Raw genomic sequence first — 27520 nt, 5'->3', positions numbered from 1 at the left:
AAACAAGCTCGGAAATTAGCACTGTTAATCATGAAATTCTTCTGCCCAGATGCCATTTCTTATTGTATGCCTTGGTGGTGCTCTCCAGTCTCATTTGAAATCAACCTAGCATGAGGCCCTGCTTTCCTTGGAAGCACATGCTGAAACCTAATTTAGGGGAGGAAAATCTAACAGGCTGTTCTCCTTCCTACCCGAGTGTAATTCCTCCCCCTCCGATATTCTCTCTCTTCTCCATGAGCAAGTGCATTGCTTTGTTTGGGTTCACCCTGTTCATAGGTGCATGGTTTGCGATGCTTTTCCCCACCTTTATCCATACTAACTCTTTCAAGGATTTTTATCTAAATGTGAAATGAGCCCCCTGCTCATTGACTGGAGATTATAACACTGACTGTGGAACAGACGTGATAAATAGTAATAAATGTGCATGTCCCTTTCAATTCTGTCATACTTTCCATCTCTGTGTTCCCTAAAGTTTTCTTGTATATCAGATGCTAAGAATGTGTCCTCGAAGCTATATTGGTGTTCTCTGTGTCTTATCCGTTCTAGGTCTCTTTTCAGCCTTACTGGATCTCTGCTGTGTATTGAGCGTGCATGTTGTGTTGCTGTTTCTTCCATAAGTGCATTAATTTGTCTTTTTCCAAATTCAGTCTCAAGGATTTATTTCCTGCCCCTGCATGGTTTTCTTTTTTTTTACTGCCTCTCTCTGCTGGTATCACAAAAAAAATTAGCATTTCCTCCTTAAACCCTTTTCCCTGCTTTTCTTCACAATGAAGGCTTTTTATCAGTTTCCTTAGTTTTCTGATTTGTTTTTATTAAGCATGTTTTTATAGTGAGGGCTGCAATGCATCAGAGTAAATGGAAACAAAAAAATGGTGCCAAATTTTTGTTTGTTTAACGAAACAGATCGGACTTTAAAGGGGATGAAGTCAAATTGGTGCTGATGACTTGACTTGATGGTAGCTGGTTCTAAGTGCTGGCTATTGACAGCGCGTCATGGAAGATCTCAGCATTTTGAAGAGCCTAAGAATACAAATACAGCCGTGGGGTTGGAAATCACGTGGTGGTATTAGTATTGGGAAGAGCAGGGTTGCTGTGAGTTGCTGCCCTTTGTTTGGGAAACAGTATCTATATGCTGGTTTGTTAGTTGGTTGAAGACCACTGGTTTTATGGTTGATGGATGTGAGGTGGGTGTTTAACCTGGATCATGGTAAAAGGGTCAAGGTCCCTTGGATTTTGGTGCCCACCCAGCAGACCTCTGCCCTTCTCTTCAGCAAAGGGAGCTGCTCCAATGCGGGCAGGGAGCAGGCCTGCCTGAAACACTGTGGGGTCGGCAGCGGGGTCCCACCACTGTCCCCCTGGAGGGTCCCCCCCTCTGCCACCACCCATTGGGGTGGGTGGCTGTGGTGGCCTTGAGCAGGGTGGCTCCCTACCACCCTGGCCCCGCTGGTTTAAAGAAGGATTTGCTAAAGCTGCTAGTGTAAGGCAAAGGAGCCTACCTGAGCCGGGGAAGCATCAGCTGCTCTGGGCTGCAAGGCGAGTTGCGGGCTCTGGACCTTCCTGCTGGGTTTATCTGCTGTGCTGCTTTTAACCATCTACGCTCCTTTGAGTCAATTTGGACTGCTGGTGTGGCAAAGAAATCTTTTCTTGGTGTTTCAGAAGATGGGTGATTCCCTTTCTTTCCTGTGCTCGCCCCATACAGGGACTGCCAGGGTTATAACAAAACAGTGAGGCATTGCCAGATAGCAATGAGGCGCACAGCTGGCTGCGTTTTGCTTGGTTCTGCCTCTGTGAAAACTTCTCATAGGAACTGTCATCTTTCTCCCCATTATTCAGCAAGCTCTTAACCTGCGGGTATCTGTGGGGTTTTTTTGTGTGGAAAGTGAGGACTGTAAATAAACAGGTCCTCAACCATGTGCTGTTGCTAATGATCCTTCAGACCAGCATGTAAAAAGCCAAATGTTTTAACAGAAATTAAGGAGTGAAAACAAAGAAAGGACCTGCTACAATGAGGTACCACGTGGCACCATCCTTATGGCTTGATGGTGTGATTGCACTGTTCTGCATCCTGGGTGTATTCTTCCATCTACTGAGTTCCTGTAAGAGCTGAAAACAGAGGAGTATGCAGAAAAACCACTGTCCATCCAGATGTTAATCAGTACAAAAGTCGAAGTTCAGAAATAAAATATGAATGAGAAAATTGTGGGAAAGGAGTACTGTCTGTGCCTACCTCTATTTCAGTACCAGGAACTGTGCTGGCAAATTTGTGCAGTCCGGAGCAGCAAAAATCCTCACCAGTAGCGCAGCAGATACCCTCTGATAAGTCAGAGAACCTGACACCTACAGTCTTGGAAGCAAAACTTGCAAGTTGCCTTTTTGAAGCTCAGATTTTCCAAGAGCAATGACAGAGCTGTTTCAGCAGAGAAAAATACATACCCTTTCATCCAAGAGCCAGAAGTTTAGAGTATTCAGATGTCTGATTTGATGGTTGGGCTTTGAACAGATAAGATGCTTCACAGCCATTGCCCTTACAGAGCAGGGAAGCTGAAGCGTGCCCATTTTACAGGCTGGGAAACTGGGACACCCAGGTGCTCAGTTGGAGAGAGGAAGTCGAGAGCAGAGCTTGAAAAGGATACCAGCTCCCTGATCTCCATTTTAATTAAATTCTTTCTGCAATTGTCTTCCCTGGCAGTTTAACTGGTGGAATGTGGTCTAGCAGAGAAATTTTTGGCTGCAAGCTTGACAGGAATATTTTTCTGGGCCAGATCCTTGCTTAGTGTAAATTAAGATGACTGCGCTAGCTACAATTATGGCGCTAGCAATTTACTCCTCCCTCTGAGAATCTGGCCCTGGTTTGCAGACAGTGGGCAATGTAATATAATTTGTTCTTTTTAATTTTAGTCTGTCTAGACACTTTTGCAGTACCCCTTTCTGGGAGGACTTTGTGCCAGCAGCTCTGAAGCAGCACCACACTTCTCTGGTGAGAAAAGCTTAGCAGACACAGTGTGGAGGTGGCCTGGTGTGCTCAAACTCATCATTTCACCTCCCTGGTGCAGGGTTTGGCTTTGATAGTCTCAGTGTTTTTTGGTGGAGAGGTGGCAGAAGGGATTCACGGCAGGATTTCTTCCCTGTGGAGGGGGAACGAGTCTGTCGTTTTCCCCATTTTTGACGATATGTTGTCCCAGCTGAGGGCTGGAGAAAGATGGCTGGTGCTGATGCAGCCTTTCTGTGGTAGTTTTTCTTTCCAGCAATGGATGACACACCTCTTTTTGTGGGTAAGAAGGTCTTTCTCCTGGTATTAAAGGCCATTTGCTGATCTTGTGTTTATTATTACAGCCAGTCCTTCCTCCCATGCTGTCAGTATTTACCACTCAGCCTCTAGCCTCTCTGCTGTGTTTTCTCCCACGCTGAGTCACCTGGCATAGGGGTAGTACCTCTCCAGCCGCCTTCAAACTCGTCACGAGGCACACACAGGACCTAGTTTTTACAAAATCCTCAGATTTGCCGGCCGTGGTTAAGCAGGTGATTAGTTAGGACTGGTTTTCTTCCCTTTTTATTCTCTTGCCAATTCCCGAGTTACTCACCAGGATTGTCTGTAACTATGTTTGTCAAGTGCCGAACACAGAAAGGCTGTGACTCTGGCTGGAACTCAGGAGCAGCAGCAATATATACCCTGTTACTACCATTACTTCTGCTTGAATCCAAATACACATAACTCAACCCCTAATCTTCATAATTGTTTTACAAAATTTGCTAATCATAAAGTCCTACCTTCTGTTGTTAACCACCTACATTTATGTGTCTGTACTCAGCCCCCAAAAGGAGGGGTCTTCATGGCTGCAGAAAAAAAGCCTGAAGACAAGGATCCTGAAGTCATTAAAAACAAAATTTCTTTTTGAGAAAACCATAAAGCACACAGTATTTCTGGGATTCCACCTGAGCTTGATCAATACTAATGAAGCAGAGCTCTCCCAAAAAAGCAGCTTACGTAGAAATGGGTAAGAGATTCTTTGTGCAATCTTAATGATTTTGAGAGAGACGTTTCCCCTGTGAATTGCTGTAGGAGTTTGCACCCCTTCCCCCACGCTCAGCAGAGGCAAGAACATATGACTATCCTCATGTAAGGTAGTGCAGTGCTAATAATGCTGCTGTATTGATCAAATTGGGCTGCTTTGTCACCAGGGACATCTGGGAGAATTTATTCTGACTCCTAAGGCGGTGCCTCCTAAAGTGCATTTTCCAGTCCTTTCACCAGGCGAAGGGTGCGTTGTGTTTTTGTGTCTTAGCCTGCAGGAGTGACGCTTTCGAAAGATTTCGTGGTGTCCCACCATCTGCTGCCTCTATCATTTCTGCTCTCGGGGCTCCCACCTCACTCCCACTCAGAGCTGGATGTGTCTCAAGTTCAAAAATGCGTTGCGGCGAGATCCAGTTGTTTGCCCTTGGAGAGCGCCTGCAGGCCCAGCCACTGGCTGTTGGAATGTGGATAAACACAGGGTGACGGGAACAGGAGAGGCTTCCTCTTTGCTTAGAAAGTGAGCAAAACATTGGTAAGAAAGCAGGGTAGAAGGAAAAACATGAAAAACATGTGCAGGGTGGTTTTGTTCCCCACCCCCCATCGGCTGATACTCGTGACCTTGTTGAAAATACCGGTCTGCTTCAGAGGCTGCATGTGGTCATTTTTAAGTGTAGGGAGAAACTGAATGTGGCTTTTATTTTTCCATCTGATAAATTGCCAATTTCAGGTTTTACTTACAGATCATTCTGAGTAGTCTGAGAAGAACACGATCACCTTGATATTATATTTATGAGTAAAAATGGTATGAGGCAAAGAAAGCTCTTAGCTCGCATGTAAGGAAGACTTTTAATGCAGTTTTTGCTTCCAGGAATGTACCATTACTTGTGGCAGGGAAGGGACACATTAGCAGGCTTGACAGGAGGACCGAAATGCCTAGGGGCACTCAGGGGCTTGCAGGGGCAATTTGACATCACACTTCTTTGACTGGTGTCGCAAGCTCGGTCCTAGTAGTGATGGGACATCTGCAGAGCAGGGAAGACATTTGAAATGATGGAAAACCCCTGAACCTTGCTCTGGTGATGGTGGGAGCACCTCTGGGACACTCTGAGCAAAGCCCACATGTCCAGAAGTGCTGCGATGTATTCTGCAGGGGCTCAAGGTGGCAACCAAGTCATGAGTCATGCCTGGAAAATTGTGTCCTGAATGCATAGGCTGCCAATAGTGCCAGCTATAGCTAAAGACGCACAGTTTGAGTGCATTTCTCTCCCTTTCTCAGTCCTAGCTCCTGGACTGCTAGGTCTGAAGTAGATCCCTCCAGCAGCCCTGACCACCACAAGCCGTATTGGCTCTTGCTTCAGCTGTGATATCATGCAACCGCCTGGGAAGCACAACTGCTTGGGAAGCGCAGCCACTTGGGAAGTGGAGCTGGCTGGAGGCGAAGCAGCGAAGTGCTCCCAGGAATGTTCCCTGCAAAGCAGAGACTCAGCCTGTGGTCTCTCACACAGCTCCTCCTCTCCCAGCATAAAGGTTACCTTTGTATGTTTATAACCAAAATAAAATTGCAGCTCCTGAAAGCTATAATTTGTACTTGGGGGAACATAATGTTTGTGTTTAGCTATTGCAGGGATTGTACCAAAGCGCAGTGACAGGGGTCTGAAGTGTTTGGAATGATGATAGCTGGCAACTGACTCCGCCTTTGGGGGCTACTAAAAACAGCTTTAGTTAAGCGGTATTGATGATAAACAAAATGCCAGGGAGGACTGGTTGTACTGTGAGGAAGAGGACCCCCCTCCTGCAGCGGGAGAGGCTGTCCTTCCTCCGTTCCCGCTCTTCCCCTTCCCACAAACCAAGCCAAAAGAGCCTGGCCGCGGACTTCCAAGCTGTGACATTGGAGACTTCCATCCCATCTCAGAAAGACAATAGAGGGAAGGAGTGGTATACAGCCAACCCACAAAGGCAGGCTTATCTTGGGACATGCTATATAGGCTTAAATAGAGTGGAAAAGGGAAATCGGGGAAAATAGGACACTTAAGGTAAACTAACTACATTTTTTAAATGTCTGAGTTGGAAATATGCCAGATAACATGTCCACTGTTGGGATTGTAATGACTACAATGTGTTTCCTCTTTTCCTTGTTGGTGAGTTTTTTTTGTTTCCTTTCTGGAGAATGGTCAGAGGCCGCAGTTCCCTGCAGTGCATGTTCAGTAGTGAGCTGGAGCTGTCTATGGCGGTTTAATGGGTAAGGCTGCAGTGCCATGAACGTGACATGTTCCAATTCCTGGCATCATCATTTGGGTCTTTTTGTCTCAGGGAAAGACGCAGTGTCAAGTTTCCTTCGGTTTGCTCAAGGAGGAGGCTTAGGGATGAGGCTGGAAAGCTGAAGCCCTTGGCTGCAGAGAGCCTCTCAGCAGCATGAATGCAGGCAGAAGGGATGCTAGAAGCCTTGCCAACAGAGAGATGTCTTCGTCTGGTATCATCTCGGCAAGGTGGTGCTGAGTGTTGTGTTCGATGATGTACCTGGAATTAATTTGGAAACCCTCCCAATTAATTTTAGGGGGAAAGGTACCGACATCAACTTGAGGCAGGGTCTGGTGTTTTTGCACAGTATCCTCCAATATGTTTCCCAGGATATTTTGCCAGGAGAAACAGAAGGTTTAAGAGAGAGCATGAAAAGGGACAGTGACTTGCCTTGGCTGCAGGGCTCTGCTGAAGTAAAGAGCATTGCTGGGGGGATCCAGCGTGAAGGAATAAGGGAAGGAGAGGGTGCTTCTAGGGGAAGAGAGACTGAAAAGAAGAGCCTCTCTGAGGTCCTGGAGTCAGACAGGTTTCAGAGCAGGGCTCAAACAGGTCCCATCTCATCCTCTACCTCCTTCAGGAAGAGTAGAGCTTCTCCTGGCCTCTGTTTCTGCTGATGCTTCTTCACAGCGCCCAGCCTCTGCTTTTCACCGGCCTGCTTAGGGTAACAAAGTACCACCCTTTGGGCCTTTCTGCATTGTAGTCTCTGCAGACTTGGGAGTCTGCAGGTACCCATACAGGGCATATCTATGAAGGCATGTTATGATGGCTTATCATTTAGTTAGCTCTGCTAACAAAAGGCAGTCTTGTGCATAGAAACATCTTGAATTACCCATGGTGGCTGCTTGGATGCTGGGAAGTTGTCGTATCTTCCAGGAATACCAAGGCATTGCATTCCTTCTAGGCTATTTTCTGGCTGCTTTGCTATTAATAACTTTGTCCTGAAATAGCACTTTCATATTGCAGCATATTAAAATCCATAACAACTGGGTGGGTGTCCACAGTCAACAGACCAAAGAAAGCGAGCCAGCGCGAGAGCCGTGGTTGTGTAAATTGGCTCACAGGGGTGTGCTGACTCTGAGCTGCTGGTGATCTGACCTGCTGAGCTTTCTCAAGTCAGTAAATGGCAGGGCTCTTAATGGGATCTGCTGGCTTCCTGTGCCATGCTGCAGATGGTAGCTGGAAAATGCACTGACACGACCCTGATCTCACGATCCTTTCATGAGGAGTGAGCGGTGCCTTGTCCAGTTCTGACAGCGCACCTTGAGTTGCTAATGATATCCACAAAAGGCCCTGCCAGATTTCCTTTTTGTTTGATCTAATGCATTTTGGGGATACAGGTCTCGTCAGATGCCTGTGGGCAGCTGCCTGGGTTGCGGCTGAGCGGTTGGGCCAATACTGGCAGGTGCTTTACCAGTGTGCTCTACTAAATGGCTTTTAAAGAGGACCGTGCTGCTTTTACCAGGGTGCGTAACAACCCAAGCGTACTGCCTGTGAGATTTGAGGCTGATTAAAATCCCTGGTGTATGAGTTTTGGAATAAGCACCGTGGCAGAGCAGTATAGAAAAGAAAGGCAATGGAAAAACACCCTTGGCTGTAGGGGAGCATCCTCTGGAGGGTACCTGGCTTTCGAGTGAGAGGCAAGTTTACTTGCAGTGGGACATTCAAGCATGAAGGTTGTTGTTTCTGTGCATAGATGATGAAAACTCTGGCCTAGAAGTAGCAGAAACCAGTTTGTGAATACCTCCATATAGAGTGACCAAATTAAAAAAAAAAAAAAAAAAAAGAAAAAAGAAACAAATCCAAGTATCAGGATGTCTGAAGTTGGTGTTGTTTTTAAATTCTTCCCATTTTTCCATTTGGTTCACATCATTCCTAATAAAGTAGACAAGATCTGTAATATAAAATAACCATCTCCAGCCGTCAAAGAACATGTCAAATTCTGCATCATGTAAGCCACAGAATTAAATGGTGCTAATCAAGAGCAGAATTTCATGGAGTTTGAGTGTTGGCAAGGTCCTCAGCTGATGTAAACAGGAACCATGAAATCAGGGCTGCTCTGTGCTGATTTACCCCAGCTGAGAATCCGGTTGTGCTTCCCATTGCTTTGTTACCAGTCTGATTTTTTTTCTCGGTGCAACAGAGAAAGTCGAGTCTGTTGTCTTCTCTTTTCCTTGCCCAGACTGGCATATTTATCACAGTAGCACATGCATCTTCTTGCTCTTGTAAGATAACAAATTGCCCAGATGATTAAAAAAAAAAAAAAATCAAAGAAAAAAGCAGCAAATGGCTTTTTGTAAATGTGCTTGGACAATTGCTGTGCTCACGTTAAAGTTTAAACTTCAGCCAAACAGCCCACTGCTCCCCGCATGGCTGGAGGCAAGCTTTGGTCCTATATGTTTATTATCATTTAGAAATGGTATAAATGTTCTTTTATTCTTTTTGTTCTGCCCTTATTCTACAACACATTCCCCTCCTTCCTCCTGCTTCCTGTTTCCCAGACAGGTCCCCACCTCTTCCTCCCCACAGCCAAAAATAATACAAAAGGGAACATACAAAAGGTTTTTTGAGCCATGAGAGGTGATAATGAATGGGCATCATGTATGGGGTAGATAGAGTAGTCCCAGTGCAAAAATGTTGATCACGCAAAATCAAGATGAGGAATTGCACGTTTTTGGGTTAGGAATTCAGTGTTATGCATCCTCTTGTTTAATATGTTTTTAGGTCAGAGCAGAAGAGATGACTCACAACCCAGGACTCTTATGAAACGTACCATATATTGAGTGTATTGATCACATCTCTTCTCCAGGTTTGATTTAATAAGCTAATTGTGAAGAATTGTGCTTATGAATATGCTGTTGCCTGAGAGTGTGCGAATACAACTGAGGTATACGTTTGTGTCAGCTGCTGAGGAGGAAATGTTAAGCTATCTCTGGATGTTAATGAAATATCTCTAAAGAGTACATTTTTTCATTCATGATCCTATCCAGAGTAATTACTAGGAATCCAATTCTGCTGTGTAACCCCATTGCAATACTTTGTAAGGATGAATCTTAATTGAGGATCGAGACCTAAAATATTGCTCTGCTTTGTACATTCCACAGCCGTCAGCATTTGCTCTTGCATATCCATTTCCTGTGAGAAGTTTACCACACTCTGGGGCATGCTTTGAACCTGATCCTTTGATTTCAGTGGGAGCTAGGACTGGCAATTCAAGGAGCTAATTGTGCCTTTTTGCTATTTGTAATGCTAAATTAAAGCTGCTTCCAAACCGTACGGCAACAGGTTAAGTACACACTTGATGAAGTTTGGAGAAAACTTTGCAGTGAGGGCCACTAGCCAGCTCACTCAAAGCCATCCAAGGTTGTTATATAAATAAATGATCTCTTCAGGAAGATTTTGAAACACATTTGTGTTACATATATATAATTTCTCAAATGGTCATTGTATGGCTACTTGCCGTCTGGTTTGCATGGCAGCATGCAGGGCATGTGCTGGTCAGTGTACAAGCACACATGGGTTTTATCATATTTTGATACTAGCATAAAGGGCTGCCTGCACTTTTGAGTTCTTGATTTGGCTATCCTTAATCCTTTGCTGACATTGATGCTATTTTTTTGTTGTTGTGACTGGTTGCAAATATTTTTTCTATCTTTACTAAACAGTCAAAAAACAACAAAAGCCCTCCAAAGCCCTGGTTCAGTGTTTGCAGATTTCTTTCATGCTTTTTTTTTATCTAGATGCCTATCAAATTCAGCCACGCTTAGCTGCAGTCCTTTGTTCAATATCTCACAACCAGTGCACTGAAATTCTCTACGCTTAGAGCCCAAATACCGCAGACTTTTAGTGAACTAATTTGGCTGGTCCATTTAAAAGAATATTTGTTACATAAGATATATTTCATTATCACCTAGTTTGGGAACAAATCTTGATTTTGACTTCTTGGTTAGATTTATGGGTTCAGACTTTTTTTTCTATTTGAGACATTTGTTTTACTACTCATTTCTGTTGGTGAAATTGCTAATTTATAGCAAAATTGGTTTTGATCCTTTGAGCTTTAGAGGCTGATCAAAGTCTTTGATAACCGTGGTTACACCATGCCCCAGAACAACAGGAGAATGGCTTGTGTTTATATGAAGGTAGTAATTATGTCCTTTAAGTAAATCTGCAGCACTTTTTACATTAAAATATATCTTTGCTGAATGTGGTTGAGGCTTCTGATTTCAGCATCTTTTATGCTCTGAAGAAAAATGCTGTGGAGAACATCCAGGGAGAAAGCCATCTGGGTCATGGTAGGAGAGTGTTCATTGAGAGTGCTGTTGTGCCTGAGTAACAGTGAATGGGCTGGTTTGGCTAAACACATTTCCTTAAAGGTTCATTCTCTGGGCTGAGACCGAGGGGGGAATTGGGCACAGGCCGTTGTTACATTGAAGAAATTTGTGAACAGAGGCTTGAGTCCTGTGTAGCGTAGTCAAGAGTTAATAGACTTGTCCATTGCAGACTCTGGAGACCCATTCAGCCACTGTCAGAGAAGGACTAGCCTGACAGCTCAGGCACATGGCGAAGTTACCACAGGAAAACCAGTCTTTGCCTATCAGATGATCTTTGCTGAACATATGTGTGCCTGCTTTTTGCTCTTGGCAAAAGCCTGTTTGTTGAACATACAGTTAAGTTGATTTGCTTCATATATACAAGGGATTAAGAACATGCATGGAGATATTTGCCACGAGTTAACTGTCATTAAGTGTCTTATTGTTGTACCTGAAAAGAGGTTTTAGCTGTCTTTTTTTTTCAATGAGCTATATAACACGTAGGCGAGATGTGCTGGCACACGACTAGGAGTGTTGTCTTAAATCCTTTGCAATAGAAATGATTTACTATTGCCTGAAACTTTTTGTTACTATTCATTCATTTCAGACTGTGGTTTTCCCGTTTTCCCAAGTGAATTTTGCAAAACTACTTATTTTAATATTAAAATTCTGTTTATTTTATGCTGTCCCAAATGTTAAGCTTCTGATGTGCTGCAGCTTTTTGACAACTAGCAACTGCCCAGTAGAGGTTGCCAAGAGGAAAAGCTGGAGGTTTTGGCAGCTGGGTGGGAACAGATGACAATCTTGGAATAGATGGGCCCAATAGATGTATTGGGTCTTCTTGTTGTTCAGGAAGTAATGAAGGCTTTTGGCAGTGGGAAGAAGATATATCTTTCAACCCTTGTTTTAGGGTTAAGGACAAAAATAGCATGGCATTTCAGGGAAGGCAGGTCAGTTTTGAATCTCTTATTCCTCTTAACTTTAGGGCTGTCCCACAACATCCAGTTCAGTATCTGCCTCTGGCATCAGCAATGCAAGTGCTCAAAGCTTTTGCTGATCTGCTGAAGCAGGAAATACTGACACCGGGCACTGGACCTGGTGCAACTGCTTGCTCTGAGCTTGGGTGAACTGCAGTGGCACTGACTTTAGAATTACCGTTTTGGGTTGCCTTCAGGTTAAGGATGCTTTCTCTTCCTTTGCAGTGTTGAGACTTTCGCAGTTATTTAAAGGTAGAGATGAAGCCCCTTTTTTACATGACAGTGGAAAGAGGTCATGATGGAGGTCAGAATTTGACTTTCGCTATTGCATGTATAATTCTGCTTTACTCGTATGAATTATGTTGCAAGGAGAATCCTTTCAAGTAAACAAAACTGGTAGATCAGACCTGGTTGTCAACCATATTCAACATTTTCATTCTCTGTTACAGCCTGATCTAAGTATCCAACTTCTTAATTAGGTTTTGGATAACTTCCAAGATCAGTGCTTGATGGCCAATTATATCTGCAGTAAAATGGCACTTAGAAGTAACTAGCACTTCCAGATAAGAACTTCCCATGATCTGCTAGGAAAATTCAGAATCAAGATGTTATAAAATACTTCAGCATCAATAAAACAGAGGAACCCAGTGAATATGTTGATAGGATGTCTTCCCTGACTTTGTGTTCTCAAACCATTATAAGTGTTTGGGCTTTGTTTTACCCTTGGTAGAACTTCACTGTTGCCACATTGTCCTGTCTTTAGCTGTGGAAAATGCCCAGGAGTCTGAGTGCTGTAAAGACTTCACAGCATAGGCAGGTGCTTCTGAAGGGACCTGTGTTTTTTCAAGAGCCTGTATGTATGGGTCAAAATCTGACAAACAACGTGGCTGCCAATTGAGACCAGTTCTTTGCAATTCATTGGAGCAAGTTTAGATTTGTACCCTGGGAACTGAGAGTTCATTTTGGGTCATTAGTTGGAATTAGGTTTTCCAGAGGTGTTTGGACCTGAACCCAGATGAAAACCTGTGTCCCTGCAGAGGCCTCTGGCCTATGGCCATGTCTTTCCCCCAACATTCTCTAAAGGGGAGACAGAGACATCGGGTACCTACGCTACCTTGAGGGTTGGCACATTGATGACAGTGGTGGTCCCAGCTAGAGTCTTCCTGCTGGTTGCTCTCTGGGGGAGGGTGATGAAGTCAAATGTCAGCATCATGAGTGGTGGCCGCAGCTCCTTCATATGTGGATTTTGAATGTTCTGGGTTGCACTTTAACATGGACAGCTGACAAGAGCCCTAAAACTGAGGTTGTCTGAGCCAAACCAAGTATCTGCAAGTCTGGGAGGGACTGGAAAGTCTGAGGTTTGTCTTTTTGTTGTTGCAGTTAGTAGCAAAACTGTCTTGATTTCTGTTGGCTGCAGAATTAAGGGAGTGCTAAGCTCTGCTGAAAATGGTACACATGTATCACATCTCTTCTATCAGAGGCATGCACTGTATTTCTGTTGCATTGTATTTCGTAGTGGTGAGCATACTCAACGTGTTTGGTAAATAATCTTTACTTTCAGCAGATGAGCTTTAGATGAGCTCCAGAGGTAGCAATACTGGTAGATTAAAGATGATACCTTTCTGCATTGACAGATGTACTGAACATACATCAGTGCTACTGCAAACTCTGGAAGGACTAACAAGAAGTAGGTCCTTACCAGGCATAGGACAGCACTACAGTGGCTGTCTTGTACTGTCTGAAGGATCTGGTGCTGCATGTGGAAGTGTCATGGTGTGCAGTTTACATGTATTCTGATGCTATATGTGCCCCAGAGGACTGAGATGATAGTACAGTGTGGGGAGTGAAGAGATGTTATGAGTTACCGGTGTGTAGGCAGGGAACACACAGTGTTTCTTGCAGGTGATGGAAATGTGCCTCTGCTGGGAAAGTCAGCCTTTTTGCAATTGTATCCAAAACTGAAAAATCAGATTGAGGCCTTATTGGGATTGTCCACGTGCCAGACTGCCATCCTTTTCTGACTAGCTTTCTCCAAGTACTTGAGGTCTTGTGCAGTCACATCCTATTATTTGTCAGCCATGAATCATCATTTCTTTTAACTGGCTAAATTGAGGAGCAAGGTGCAAGGGGAATGACCCTTGTTAATCAGGGCAGATGGGTTGAAGTAGTGGGTCACTTTTTATCCCTAGCCTGCAAAACCAGCTTGACAGCAAACAGCAGCCTTATGGATCTTCTTCTTGTGTTCCTGAAGGGAACCATCTTCCTCTTCTCATTGCAATTTTTAAAGTCATTATTGCTGTAAATCCTACAGGCATCAGGTAAGAAAGTTTAATACCCACGAAGTTGCCTGCAACATAGCAACCAAAGGATAGCCAGACTTAATGTCGCACGTGACATGTATTACACCCATTACACAAAGCTCCGCCTCTCTTGCATGAGTGGTTGAGGAGAAACTGGACATCCAACAGAACTATGACGAGAACATGACAAGAGCAGCTTGCTCCTGTCTTAGGTATCCTTGGACCATTTTTCTACCAGGCTGGTAGTAGAAGTAGATCTACAGGGGTTCACCATCATCTAAATCCAGCAGTTTGGGTTCCTGTCTCTGTGGATAGTGGTCAATATCCTGCTGCTCCCACAAAAAATTGGTAGTTTTTGATGCACTCGCTGGCAAATAACTGTGTGGGAGTGGAGACCAAAGAACGCTCCTGCCCCTCCTGATGGTCCACCAGGCTGGAGTGGGGACCTTGGTGGTCTGAGCCTGACTGGTTTTTCCAGGTCAGAGCTCAAGACGAGGTGGTGGGCTTAGTTGGCCCAAAAATTGTCTTGCCAGGGCAGGAGTGAAGAAAACAGGCTGGTTTCAAAACCCTGCCTCACCACTCCCTGGGTGATTTGGGCCAGGAGGAGGGAAGGTCGCGTAAGGTACTTGGCAGAAGCTGGGAAGTGCATAAGGGGAAAGACGCTTTGTTTCTGCCGGCAATTGCCTACTCTGGCAAATGCAGCAGCAGGTAGGGCCCTGGCCAGGGGGCTAAGGGAAGGGCTGTGGCCGTAACCCCTCGCCATTCTTTGTCTGCCATGCAGATTAGGTGGAGGGCTTTTCTGGCTCAGCGTTGCTAGGCTCTTCCCCCCTATTGACTTGGTGGAGAGGCTGAGGGGGGTGGGAGGGAGGGACTGCATTATATTGTTTCTTTGAGTTGTTTTTTTTCCCCCCTCTATGGGGAGATGGGCTTGATCCACTGGTTTTAGATTTCAGAGGCAGAAGGCAAGACATGACCAGCTGGTGTCTTGAAATGGCACAGGTGCAATGGCTGCGGGAGGGGGGAGCCAGGAATAATTACAGGTTTCTGAAGCATCAGGCTTTGCCTGAAAAGGGCTCATCGAGAAACTGCTCTTTATGGAAAATTAATGATGAAGCTGGAAAAAACTGTCAGGCCCACTATTGTTGTTGTGGGGTAGTGATGCCTTAAAGGAGCAGCACCTCCTGCTCGCCTCCCCTCCATGGGCAGCCCAGAGCTGGCGTGCAGCTTTCTGATCCCACAGCAATTGAAATTTCATGTCACTGTCATCAGATTTGATGGCCTTTAGTCCGTGTCTCGCTTTTTTTTTTTCCCCTCCTTCCCCTTTCCACCCCTAATTTGTGATTATGCTTGCTCTTTCCTTTGGAAGCCTTTTATTTATTAGGCCCCTAAACCTGTTTCTGCTCCATGGAGTGAAGGCTAAGTGGGCCAGAAAGCCCAAATTACATGATGTGGGGAATCCAAAAGCATCACCTCTCGTGGTGGTGGGGGTTATTGCTGAAAGACTGTGGAGCATGTTGGAAAGCTGCTCCCAAAACCTGTTAGGATTCATCTGGGGAGAGACAAGATCCCCAGCTAAAGCTGTTCCTCATGGTCTCAGAAATGCACTTTAGAAAGAAAATGGAAAGGTTGCCTAAGGCAAGTATTAACTGGTAAGTTTCCCACCTCCAGGCCTGTGTGCAGACACACTGTACATACAGTGTCATGCCTCTGAAAACCTATGCGCTAAAGTATAGTACTTGCATATATTGCCATTCTATTGCTTTTTGTCCAAGTCCATCTCTACAGCTCAGGTCTATAATCATCTATTATTTTAAAAACCCCAAACAAATAACTGTCTGGCAAATGCTGTTGCGAACTCTGAAAGTCATCCCACCACATTGTATCTGTAACTAGCAGCGCTGCTTCCTGGGTACATTGAAAGTAATAATCTTGAATTACCTGGCGGCTCCTAGAGACCTGTGAGTGGGGCCTCTTTACGCTCCTGTTGGTGGGACCTCTGTACCCAGAAGGCAGGAGTCTCTGTCTCAACTCCGGTTGTATGAAGCTTTTGTTTCTTGGATCGGATCTTGATCAGATCTGTCCAGGTTGAGACATAGTTGGGTTGCCAGCTCCCATAGACTGAAAATTTTTGCCTAAAATCCCTTTCTTAATATCTCTAGAAGTGTTCTCTGAGGAGTAGTGTTCAGAGGTTTCTAAAAAGTATTAGTTAGAATGTCTCTTTCTCCAAGTCCTGTAAAATCGCAGTGGTGATATTAAACCAGCTATCCTTTCAGGCAGTGAGAAATGAAAAATAGCACTAATAAACTCCATTAAAAGCTTCTGAAACTACAGCAAACGGTTTTCTATAAACAATAAAAGTTTATAATGTTGGTTATGGAGAACACTGGGCAATGTGATGGTGCCTGGAGGCTCTATTTGGGCTAGCTCAGGGCACCTCATAATAAGGTACATTGAAGTAGGAAGCTCACCCCATCCTTGTGCTGATGATCACTGCTGTGGAGATGCAGGAACACGTTTTTATGTGGCAGCCTCTTTGACTGCAGCTTCACCTGCTTTTTAATAAGGTACGTGTGTGTGTGTGCAAGTCTGGTGTCCTGTACACAGGAAGCCCTGTTTGACCAGATGCACCAAAAACCCTCTAAAACTGACAGTAGGTCTCTTTTTTTCCTGTCACATCTTTCCTTCTCTCAGGCCCTTTAAACAAGCTGTGGTGTCACTGGAAATTTGTCTCCTGTCTTAAAATGTTACACTTCAGAATTGTGCTGTTTTAGGAACAGACTGGGCCCCAGCCAACTACACTGAGTTAAATTTGGAGTGAAAGTTATTGTTTGTGAAGGAAGAGGAAGCAGTTCTTTGGAGAGGTGAATTTTTGTACATGGCCAGGCGCTGAGGCCATTAGGATAGTTTCATATGGAAGTGACTGTTGGCCAGATTACACTTAAAATTGGGAAGGCCCTGGCATCCATGGGACAATGTACAGACTTTCATGAAAAGATAGTGGATGATTTCTGGTTGTCATCTTTACTTCTACCATAATATCTGCTAGTGTACATGGATATTCCCACACTCTGTCTCAGAACAGCATCAAACAAGTGCCAAATCCTCATGTCTCCCAAAATGTGACCATATCACGAGAAGGTGCTGGTGTCCATGAGTGCTGTCTCTGAATGGCTCTGGACCGCCTTGTTCTCCTGCCCTAGGTGGGAGCTATGCTGTAATCTCGCTCTAACAGTGGTTTCCATCCCTTCCCTCTCCCTTTCCCTCCTGCAGACATGCCTGGAGTTGGAGCGATACCTTCAGACTGAACCACGGAAGATCTCTGAGACCTTTGGTGAGGATTTGGACTGCTTCCTTCATGCCTCCTCAACCCCAGATGCAGAGGACAGTATCCGACGGCTGGACCCCATCCTTTTACCAGTGGAGACGAGTACATGTGACAAAAGCACCAACATGGACATTATCCTCTCGCGGGACAAGCTGCTGTCTGAGACGTGCCTCAGCTTGCAATCCACCAGCTCTTCCACAGAAGGCTACACAGCCGTCAATCAGGCCCAACTCAATGCAGTAACCTCATTAACACCCCCTTCCTCTCCGGAGCTCAGCCGCCACCTTGTAAAAACCTCACAAACTCTCTCAGCGGTGGATGGCACAGTGACATTGAAATTGGTGGCCAAGAAAACTTCACTCAGCTCCGTGAAAGTGGGTGTAGCAACAGCGACAGCGGGAACGATAAAAAGCGGGCAAAGTGACAGTGAACAAGGAGGTACAGGGGCAGAAGCATCCCCAGAAAACAAGAAGAGGGTTCATCGCTGTCAATTTAATGGGTGCCGGAAGGTTTATACAAAGAGCTCCCACTTAAAGGCTCACCAGAGGACTCATACAGGTATTTGTGTAGGATGCTTCTCTCATCTTGTCCTCCTGCCACCTAACTGTAACCATCTGCTTTTATTCTGATTTAGAAAGGAAAAAAAACCTCTTCTGAAAGTCCAAGTTTCTGTCTATGAAACAGGGCAGTGGAAAAATATGGTAGGCCAGCAAATGTACCTGTTGTTCAACAGAGGGGTTCACTGTCCACCATTAACCTGTTGGGGTTTTGTGTGTCTTATGGGGCTTGATGCAGAGTAATTTTAGGATGCCTAGAGGATGTAGATGTATCGTTCATGTTAAAACTGTGGGCATGCCAGTTTGGGGTTTTGGCACTCACTTCCCCAAGACAACTTTAAAAATGTTAATTTTAGTTAAGTGTTAATTGCTTCAAATAGAAAATAGTGTGGGTAGGTTTTTGTTGCCTTTTGTATAGGGAGAAGAGAAAAATGTATTTCAGATCTGAGATATACGGTTTAGGAATAATGTGTGCGTGAGAGAGCATGTGTGTAGATGCAGATGTGTAGGTAGGCAGATGCACATACTCTTGAGATATGATCTTGGACTTCTCTGGTGATAAAATACAGTGAGAACAAATGAAAGGATGACATAGAGTGTGAATGGAATAGCGTAGGTGGTGAGTGAATAGGATGTATGGAAAAATGTCAGGCTGTTATTTTGGGTAATATTTACTAATTTTGCATATAAGCTCCACTGTGTAAGCTTCTAGAGGCATTCCGAATTGGCTTAGGTTTGGCTGTTCAGGATCCCCACTCTCCTGTCATTTGTTCATAGTCCCCAGTAGCTTTTCGGCTGGTATTCATTGGCAGTAATAGCTGTGCAGTTCATGTGCGTTGCTGCTTTGTTCTGAGCTTCACATGCGATGTGAGATGATAAATTCCCATTAGCACTGTCTTACCATGTGATTATTCTTGTTTCTAGAGGGATTGCTGTAATCAGTTTTCTCAATTTTACTGTAAAATGTGTGGTCTCTTACGATAACTGCACATTTAATTCATGATCTTATCATACAGGCAGATTCTTAGAAGCGAAGTTGTTCTTGCAAGGTAGAAAATAACATGTTAGACCAGTGCAGTAAATCAAACAAATGTGTGGGTTGTTAAGAGAGCTGCATCCATCAAATACTAGGCAGCCCCGTGAAAGTTACATGGTCTGAAGTATAAATCATATTAAGACATAAAAGGCATTGGTTTTGATCTTTTTATACGGGCTTTCTAGAGCTTTTACTGGGGATAGCCACCTTGCCAGGAGTGACCTCACTAGTGATCCAGTGATTTGAAAGACAGTGAAAGGAGTGCAGTCATTTTAAAATCTGCAGCAACGTAGTCAGGAGGCCCCTCGTAGTGCCAGTGCTGCTGTGAGGCTGGCCCCCGCCTGGGCTGTCCGGGGGTATGTCCCAGCCAAGGGCTTCCAGCAGGTGACAGAGCTCCCCTGAAGGCACAAATGCAGAGCATGAGAGCCGTTGACGCGGTGGTCTTGTCTGTTCAGATGTGACCCCTGCGTTCCTCCTCAAGCTGGAAGTGATGGGTCTTACCCAGCTCTTCCTGAAGTTAGTCAGGGATGTGACAGGGTTGCCTAGAAAGGGTGAACTTACGGAGTTTTTCTGGTTTTGTCACCCACTAGGTGGGGTTATGGACAAGGAGTCCTGAGAGACCGCTTGCAAAAACCACTGCTCTTTCAACACCTCTGGCCTTTGGAGTCAAAATCTTACAAGATTTTGCGTGCTTTTGAACCTAGCCTTAGGTCTGATTGAATTTTGTATCTGAGGTCAAAACCTTTCCACTCAGTAACATCAACATGTGAAATCTTATGTTGCACAATTAATCCGTCAGAGGAAACATTTCCCACTGGCGCTGTGATACTTCTGTTGAATAGCCTTAGACTGTATGTACGCAGTGTCATTGACATGTATGTGTCTGCCCATCCACGGCAGTGCTCAGCAAGGTGAGGAAGGCAAGTCCACCTTTGCTGGCAGATGGGGAAGACCTGTATCAGATGAGACTGATGCTGCCTGGGTGCAGTGCCCACAACCACTCCCAGCACCTCACCTAGTAGGTTCAGTTACCCCTCTGATCTTGCCAGTTAAACCATCAGTGGTTTAACCAGCCCCTAAACCATTTACTAGTTTACGGGAGTGTTCCTGTTTCCCTCCGCTGAGTCCTAAGCAGGCAGCATAGGTTGTTAGGAAAGCAGGAAGGCAAAAGACAAGAGGGAATACAAACCTGGATGAGGAGCTCTGCTGTCTTTGCAGCCATGTAAGCACCCTGCACCTGACTACGTCCTAGCTGTGCATAGCTATGTAGAAAGTGTGGTTGCATTTTGCGACGAGGAGACGAGGACTGGATGCAGCCTTGTTGTTAAAATACATTTTTGATGCAGAACGTAGGAGCAGGTAGACACTCGATTCCCATTTTTCTCTGTGAAAAGCAGATTGTCTAAATACCTTTGAACATTTACGTCTTGGGAGCAATCTGAGTGAATCAAGGGGAGGGGTGTGACAGGCTTATCTAACTAGCTTATTTGAGTCCAAAGCACAGAGTCATTCAGGCCCCTTCATCCTGCTTAAGTGCTCTGTTGCCTTAAAAAACACTGACCATTGGATATCTTAAGTCAGAGCTGGTACAATCAAGACGTTTAATCTGTTCATGCTGGCCACTGCACTGGGATTTCCCCACAGGGAGCTCCTGCCTCCCATAAAAGACAGGGACAGAGAGGAATAGCTGTGGAAATTTGGGACTGAATTATAAATGGCAGGGCTGCCTTCTTTCCCATGCACACCTTCAGGGCTAGGGACAAGGAGCCCTTTTCTCCGTCGGTGCTTTGGTTTTTTCACAGCGTGAGCTGAGTGTGCTGTGAGTTGCGAATGCACCCAGCAGTGCCAATGGCTAAAAGACACCTTGGTTTGGTTGGCAAAGTCCCCAGGAGGGCCAATTGTTTTTTAGCCACTTGGCTTAGTCAGTGGCTGAGCCAGAGGGTCTGAATTGATTGCGAGATATTTTCCTTTGGCTGGTAGTTTGTTAGTATGTCATGCAAGAACAGTCTGCCAGTGCGGGCTCTGTGTAAAAGGGTGTGAGTGCCCTGAGAGACAAAGAGCTCTCAGTGTGGGGTTCACAGGCAGAGAGGCAGATGCGAGCTGGTCACCCAACTTGCACGTGCAAAGTCCACTTGCTGGATCAAAGGGATTTACTGCAGTGCATGAAAACAAGAAAACCATGGACTGGGGAGCTGGGGGGTGGAAGGCGGCGGAAGGAGGTTGCGTTCCTTTCATTCATATGTAAGGCTGACCAGACAGATGCTGGCTGGCATTCCTCACTGCTGCATGATGAGCCAGGCTGGGCTGGAGGCAATACAGACTGATAGCAGCTTGCTGGGTTGGAGACGATCTTCTCTTAGGGCTTTGCTTTACTGGGGAGCCCAGAAACAGCCAGACCCGACATTACACTCAGTGCATCCCCCACATTACTCTACCGCATCTCATCCGTAAGAGAATCAGGACAGCGCTGTAAGGCCCATCAATGGTTGAACTGGTTATGAAACCACCTTCTGGATGACCTTTTGAGAGGGAAAAACAATCATCTGTGTGGGAGGGAATTTAATCTGGAAGGGAAAGGGAAAAACATTGTCTGGATGGAAAGGGAAATGAAAATATTTGACTGAATTCAAAGTAAGCTGAGGCATCTAAAGCGAAGGATGTGTGAAGGAGCTAAAAGCAGTGGTGAGACTGACTGTCAGAGGGCAGCAAAGAAGCTGCTTAGGGGAGAAATAGAGGCTGGGCCTGTAAACAGGAGGAAAAGGTGAGCTTTAGGTTTAGAAGGACCATGCCGCCAATGCGAGGGTGAGGTAAAAACATCTTAATGAAGGAGCCACCAAGACTGGCACAGTAGTCCAACCCTAGCACATTCTCTCACAGTTGTTCACGGAGCAGACATCAGTGCAGACAATGACATTTTGTCTCTTTTGAGAGACAGAAGTTTTCGTCGAGCCTTCACGCATGCATGGAGATGAATTGCCAATGTAATGGAGAGTAGAGAGGGAAGGAATTCGAATGAGCCAAAACCCATGTTTAGTCATCAGTACTTCCTAAATTAGAAAACAGGACATTGCTGGCGAGTGTCTGGATGCTAATAAGTCTAAGGGTGAGCTGGCCTGTGACCTATGGAAAGATTAGTCATGGGACATGGCTGAGTCTCCCAGATCAAAGACCTCTGGAGGAGATTTCTGTCTCCTGACAAAACCATTCGTATCAGCCTTCCTTGCAGTAATGTACAGGGGAAGGCATGAGGTGGCGTGGGTGCTTTCTGGTTGGGGATAATGCATCACATATAAACTGAGTAGGAAATTCTTAAGACTGGGATAGTGATAAAAAAATGACCCTTAGAGGGTTCTGCTGGGGGTTGCATTTTATGAGTATCAAAAGGTTTGGGAGTTTTTTATTTATCCATCTAAACTCAGGATCTGATACAACCTAAACTCGAGACTGAGAAACAGCAGTTGGGCACCTCACATCTGTATTTAGGTTTCTAAAGTCCAAACAAGTGGGAAATACTCATGTAAACATATGTTACAAGTCTACATGCAATCTTAAGATAGCACTTTTTAAAGTGGAGTTTGTTTCATATTGTCAGGACATCTTATTTTAAATTATATAGTTCTTTGATCTAAAGTGTGGGGTGAGAGTAACTAAAACAAACAAATCCACCCTGCAGGGAAACAAATTACTACATTTTCAAGAAAAAGATGAGAGATACAAGAGTATTAGAAAGACCATGAATGAACAGGAAGGTTTTTGAGACAGGATTTGATACAACAGAGAAGAGCTTTCCCAAAGCGTTGGAGATAGAAGAGAAAATGTCCAGAATTTGGAAATGATCGGAAAAGAGCAAATTGAGGAGAGTAGGCTGGTTGATAGATAAAGAAGATTAATACAAAGTAAAGGAATAATAGAGAAAACAAAGACTATCTCTGTGTCAGTGATACCACATGAACGGAAAGCTGTATTGCTGTATTGTGGTAGTGTGGTAGCACCTGTGAAGAGAAAGCCAATAAAGAGAAAGAAAAAGCAAATAGCCAAGCACAGCGCCAATTCTGCAGGATGCAAGATTTTGAGTAATGACTTGGAGCAAAGCATTTGGGAGAACAGTCTAAGTAGCACAGGAGAAATGAAAGCCAAGATTTTTTGTTGTACAGAGACCCATGGCTTTGTAGCGACTCCCCAGCCCTAGTAAGGGAACATGGAGGGACACGGAGGATGCTGAAGCTCCCATGGCAGCAGCTGAAGCAATGGGTGAATTTGCCACTGGAAACAAGAGCAAGAGAATTGAGGGAGGAGGAGTGCGTGAGGAAGACCTTCATTCCGGGCTGGATTTGTTTTGGGGTACAGTTGCATTGCCAAATTGGAAAGGTGTGTTTTGTTGTGGGGTTGGGTTTTTTTAAAGTTTTTTGGGTAAAAACAAGTTTATCAAAGCTGATTAGAATAAGCGCAGCCTGATCATGAGCTCTTTAAAACTTTCTGGTTTTGAAGCCCTTTAGCCTTTGGCAAGTTTGGAGAGGAGTGTTGTGGTTTCACTGTGGAGGGCCAGAGCCTCACTTCGTTGTTACAGCAAGAGCTTAGGCTGAGGAAACAAGCTTTGTGAACCTCCCAGGCGGCAGGAGGACAAGCCCTGCCAAAAGCAGCCCTTGGCATTTAAAACACCGGTGATGTTCATCCATTGCTTAGCTGCCAATACCTGAATTCTCAGTCCCATGTTTCTGCTCCATCATTTGCCAAATCAGTAGCACAGGACAGTCTTACTGTTTGGGTTTGAAAATGTAAATAGGTGTTGTTTGTTTGTTTGTATGCCATGTGAGATGATTTTTTGGCATAAGGGAGACCTAGAAAGTGATGTTTGCTGTGTGTTCAGCAGCTGCAGGAGGGAGAGTGCAGGCACCTCCCCAAGTGTTATTTCAGGCTGCCTTGGTAAGGCACAGAGGAGCCATTCCTAGTTTGCCATCTGGTCTTTGCTTTATACTCATCCACCCCTGAGCCCCCATGAGGCACCTGGCAAGGGGGCAAATGATAGGGATCACAGAGAAAGACTCAAAGAAAGGACCCTCACTTGTCTTCTGCTGATTTCCCTTTGTGTTGCTGCTGTCTCACACTGGATACAAATAGTAGCTTAACAACAAGAAGCCATGATTTTGTTGTCCGTTTGTCCAAAGCGCTGGCACTTCTGAAGTATTTGAGGTTGCACGAGGCCTGAATCATAGATGTGTGCTCAGACATGCTGTTTTAGGCTAAGGTGGGCTTGCTGGACGAGAAGGGCCTGAGCAGGCTGGGAGAGCTGAAGTGCTCTGGGCAGGAAAAGCCAAGTGCGGTACCTCTCATCTCAAAAGCAGGGGCAGGGTTGGGCTCTTCCTAAGCACAGTCTGGGCATTTGAGTCTGGGTCACGTTCGGGCAAGCAGCCAGCAGCCTGGATGGACCTCTCCCAATCCAGAGCCTGCCTTTCACACCCTGTGCACACAGGGTCCTGCGTACCTATGTACCAGCAGCAGCAACTTGCAAGCAGCAGCAGATGAACTGCAAGGCTTCATGGAAGCTGACCTAAATACAGCAGAGGCATCCATGCCTCTGCCAAGGGTGGTGGAGTCCCAAATAAAACCATGGGCACCATGGCATAGGTGGTGCCCACCATATAGCACAGATCAACTGTGGGTAGGGAGAACAGCCAGGACTGCATTAGGAGTAGGAATAATGCCTGAAAAAAGGTACTTAAAGATAGCTAAAGGGCAAGCTTGTGATGCAGAGAATGCAGGGTGGATTTAATGAATAAAATTGTCTCTTTCTTTTTTGCTGCAGTTTTGGAGAAAGTGTATTTGTCACTTCAGAACACTTCTGTCTAACACCACTCTCAAAAGCCAATTGGTTACCACATGTCAAGCAGTGAATGGTAATGTGCTGCAGTAGATTGAAATGAATGGGAGACACAGATGTCAAGTGAGGGCAGTTGCAAAGACTAGTGCAGCCATTTCTGATGTGGGAGGACAAAATACTGCGTGGGATCTGCTTTATCCACAGGTCTCGGAGAGTGACCAAAGACTTTGTGTCACTACAGAACCAAAATCTTTCCGTTGGTCAGCTTTATGCATGATAAGAAGGCTTAATAAGAATTAAAAGCCTTTAAAAGATTGCAGGCCAGTTTGCAAACCCAGCAGTCCCTCTTTGCAGATGGGCACCCAAATGTTGCATTGGGCAGATTTGCTCCTGAAGGTATCTGGGCCTCAAAACCCGGGACTGAAAACTGGGGCTGCAAAAACTAAATGCTGAAAAAAACATTTGCAGGCGTGCTAGCTAAGCTAATGGTGACAAGCATGTGTTTCAAGATAAAACCTGATCCCCAGCTGAGTTCTGAAAGGTGTCCTTACGCTATGGCAGTGCACATTCAGAGGCTTAGCGGGGATTTATTCCTTCCTCCTGTACGTCTGGACTCTTACCACCGACACAGAGAATTTAATAGATTAGTTGGACAATTTTGCAATGTCATTCTAGTTTTTTATGATGACCATAAGTGATCATTAGTGCACTAGAAGCTTGTATTAGTTCTTGGAAATGAATGTTATAAAAATACAGGCATGCACATCTGCATGTACTTTTGTTCAATATGTAACTGCAAGGAACTGGATTACAGTTAATTTTGCATAAACTTCCATTTGGACATCTTCTTGTTGGTCGCCTGTTTGCAAAGCTTTTCCTTCTTCAGAGTGAAATTTTCCACATTTGGTCTTTTTCCAATGTGGTTACTGTTTGTTACTTTAGAAGTTGGAGGAAAAATACTTGTTTTTTAGGAGAATGTGGCATGTGTATTGGGAAGAGGCAGGCAGAAAAGAGCTGTCCTCAGTGTAACAAGTTCGGTTAAAAACTTGGCCTATGTAGTGGAAAATAGTCTTTGAGGAGAAGACTTCTGTATGTGAATATCTGGGTAAAAATTAACTTGAATGGACTAAGCTGTGCTCTGTTGTAAACTCACTTTCATATGAGCGTGGTACATGTGATAAAATTTTATCATTAATTCTTTGGAAAACCCATAGGATCCCAAAGGTGATTCTTTTCCTGGGCTTTGTTTGGCTTTGAATGTGTGGTAGGAAATATGTTTCGTAAAGAAAACCGGTTTATTTTTCTCAGTTTTCTCCCTGAAGATGCAGTGTCACCCAGCAATGGAACATCGTAGTACATTTGTGTCCTCCTTTTGTTACACTCATCTGGCAGGATGAATGACCTGAGGGGTTTCCGGCTGGGTGCTTGTACCTCCCTTAGAGCTAAGGACAGGTAATCATTTGTGCCTTTTCCAAAATCCAGATGAGGAAATTTCCTAGCCAGTAAGATTAATTATCTTTGTTTGCTGCCTTGTGCTCTCAAAACCAGGCTGCTTGGTTCACCAAAGTTTGCCGAGCAGTGTTGGCAAGACCTTTTTACTGAGCTCTGCTGAGCATGAAGCAGCAAGGAGGCCCTGCGCCACCTGGCACAGCCTGCCGCCTCCAGCCCCAGGGCCGGGAGAAAGCACCAGGAAGGATGAGATCTCCCTCAGAAACATCACGAGCCTGCCACCGTGTAGGTAGCCCTGCCCTGACACCAGGACAGCCTTCGCTGGGAGAACTTGCCAGTGTATTTTTTAAGCCCAAGCTTTCCCTTCCACCTCCACTCCCAAATCAAATCCAATATCTGAATGAATGAAAGCATCCTGGGTCTTCTTCCATTTTTTTTTTTTTTTTAATTGTTGACAAAATTGGGAAACAGAAAGAAATGTATGTTAGTTTCCCCTTGTGTTTTATTCCTGTGCTGTCTCTGCCAGTCTGCATTATTTTTTTTGTCATCTTTCTCTGATTTTTCAGTGGTGAAAGGGAGAAAATGAAGTGGCACATAAATGATGAAAAACATCAGCACTGTAATACTTTGAATAAGCAAAAACCCACATTCATTAGCAAAAATATGGAGCAAACCCATTTAAAATGTTAGCATTTGGAGAAGGGGGTGTCTAATCCTCTTAATTTTTTTTCAACAGTTCTAGTCCGTATAGACATGTGTCTTATATTTTACCTGTAATATTTGCCTTTATATTTTGCCTGGAATTTCTCAGAAACTCTTGGCCTAAAACGGTGGTGTCTGAAGAGCACATCTTTGATACACTGCTCCGGCTTATGTAAATATGCGCCATGTCCCATAAAGGGCTGTCTTCATTGTTCACCCTCTGGGATAACTTACAAAAAACAAAAGGAAAAAGTATACTTCAGGGTCCTGGAAAAATCTGACCAAGTGAACTGCTGAATTTTTTTCCTTTTACATCTCCTCCTTCTGCCGCTGTTACCTTGCCTTGCATCTTTGAGCTCGCAGAGCTCCACTGAATCTGAAACTAAAAACCCTTATTAGAGGGGATTTTTTTTAAAGTTCTTGCCACTCCTCTGGGGACTGAAGTAATGGCAGCTTGAAGCAGCAGAGAATGTGTAATTAGGGCAAACAGCGATGCCTCGCATGACGGGGAGAAACAGGAGGAGAAGGGCGCAACAGCCCGGCGTGCACAGGCGGTTACTAGGAGACCCCGCACGAAATGCATGAGATGCAGGGTGCTAATGGGCCAGCCCGCCGCCTGGGTACCAGCCCGACCTACTGCACAGCTGCTTCTGCCCTCCCGTTGCCAAGCAACTCCATCCTTATTTTTTTGCTTTTCTTTTCTTCTTTTCTTTTTTTTAAAAAATTTTCCTCCCCCCCC

General features: G+C 44.9%; 1 protein-coding gene across 1 annotated transcript in view; it reads left to right on the top strand.

Annotated features, from left to right (window-relative positions):
* Positions 1–27520, top strand: part of KLF7 (Kruppel-like factor 7 (ubiquitous)) — a 63302-nt gene that overhangs the window by 13139 nt on the left and 22643 nt on the right. The window contains exon 2 of the mRNA XM_009702274.1: positions 17165–17777. Coding sequence (XP_009700576.1) covers positions 17165–17777 — 613 coding nt within the window. The remainder of the gene's footprint in view (positions 1–17164; positions 17778–27520) is intronic.

The sequence above is a fragment of the Cariama cristata genome, unplaced genomic scaffold, assembly GCF_000690535.1.
Source record: "Cariama cristata isolate BGI_N322 unplaced genomic scaffold, ASM69053v1 scaffold36596, whole genome shotgun sequence".
Classification (NCBI taxonomy): domain Eukaryota; kingdom Metazoa; phylum Chordata; class Aves; order Cariamiformes; family Cariamidae; genus Cariama; species Cariama cristata.
Note: the sequence above shows the minus strand (reverse complement) of the source record. Positions and strands in the feature narration are given on the sequence as shown.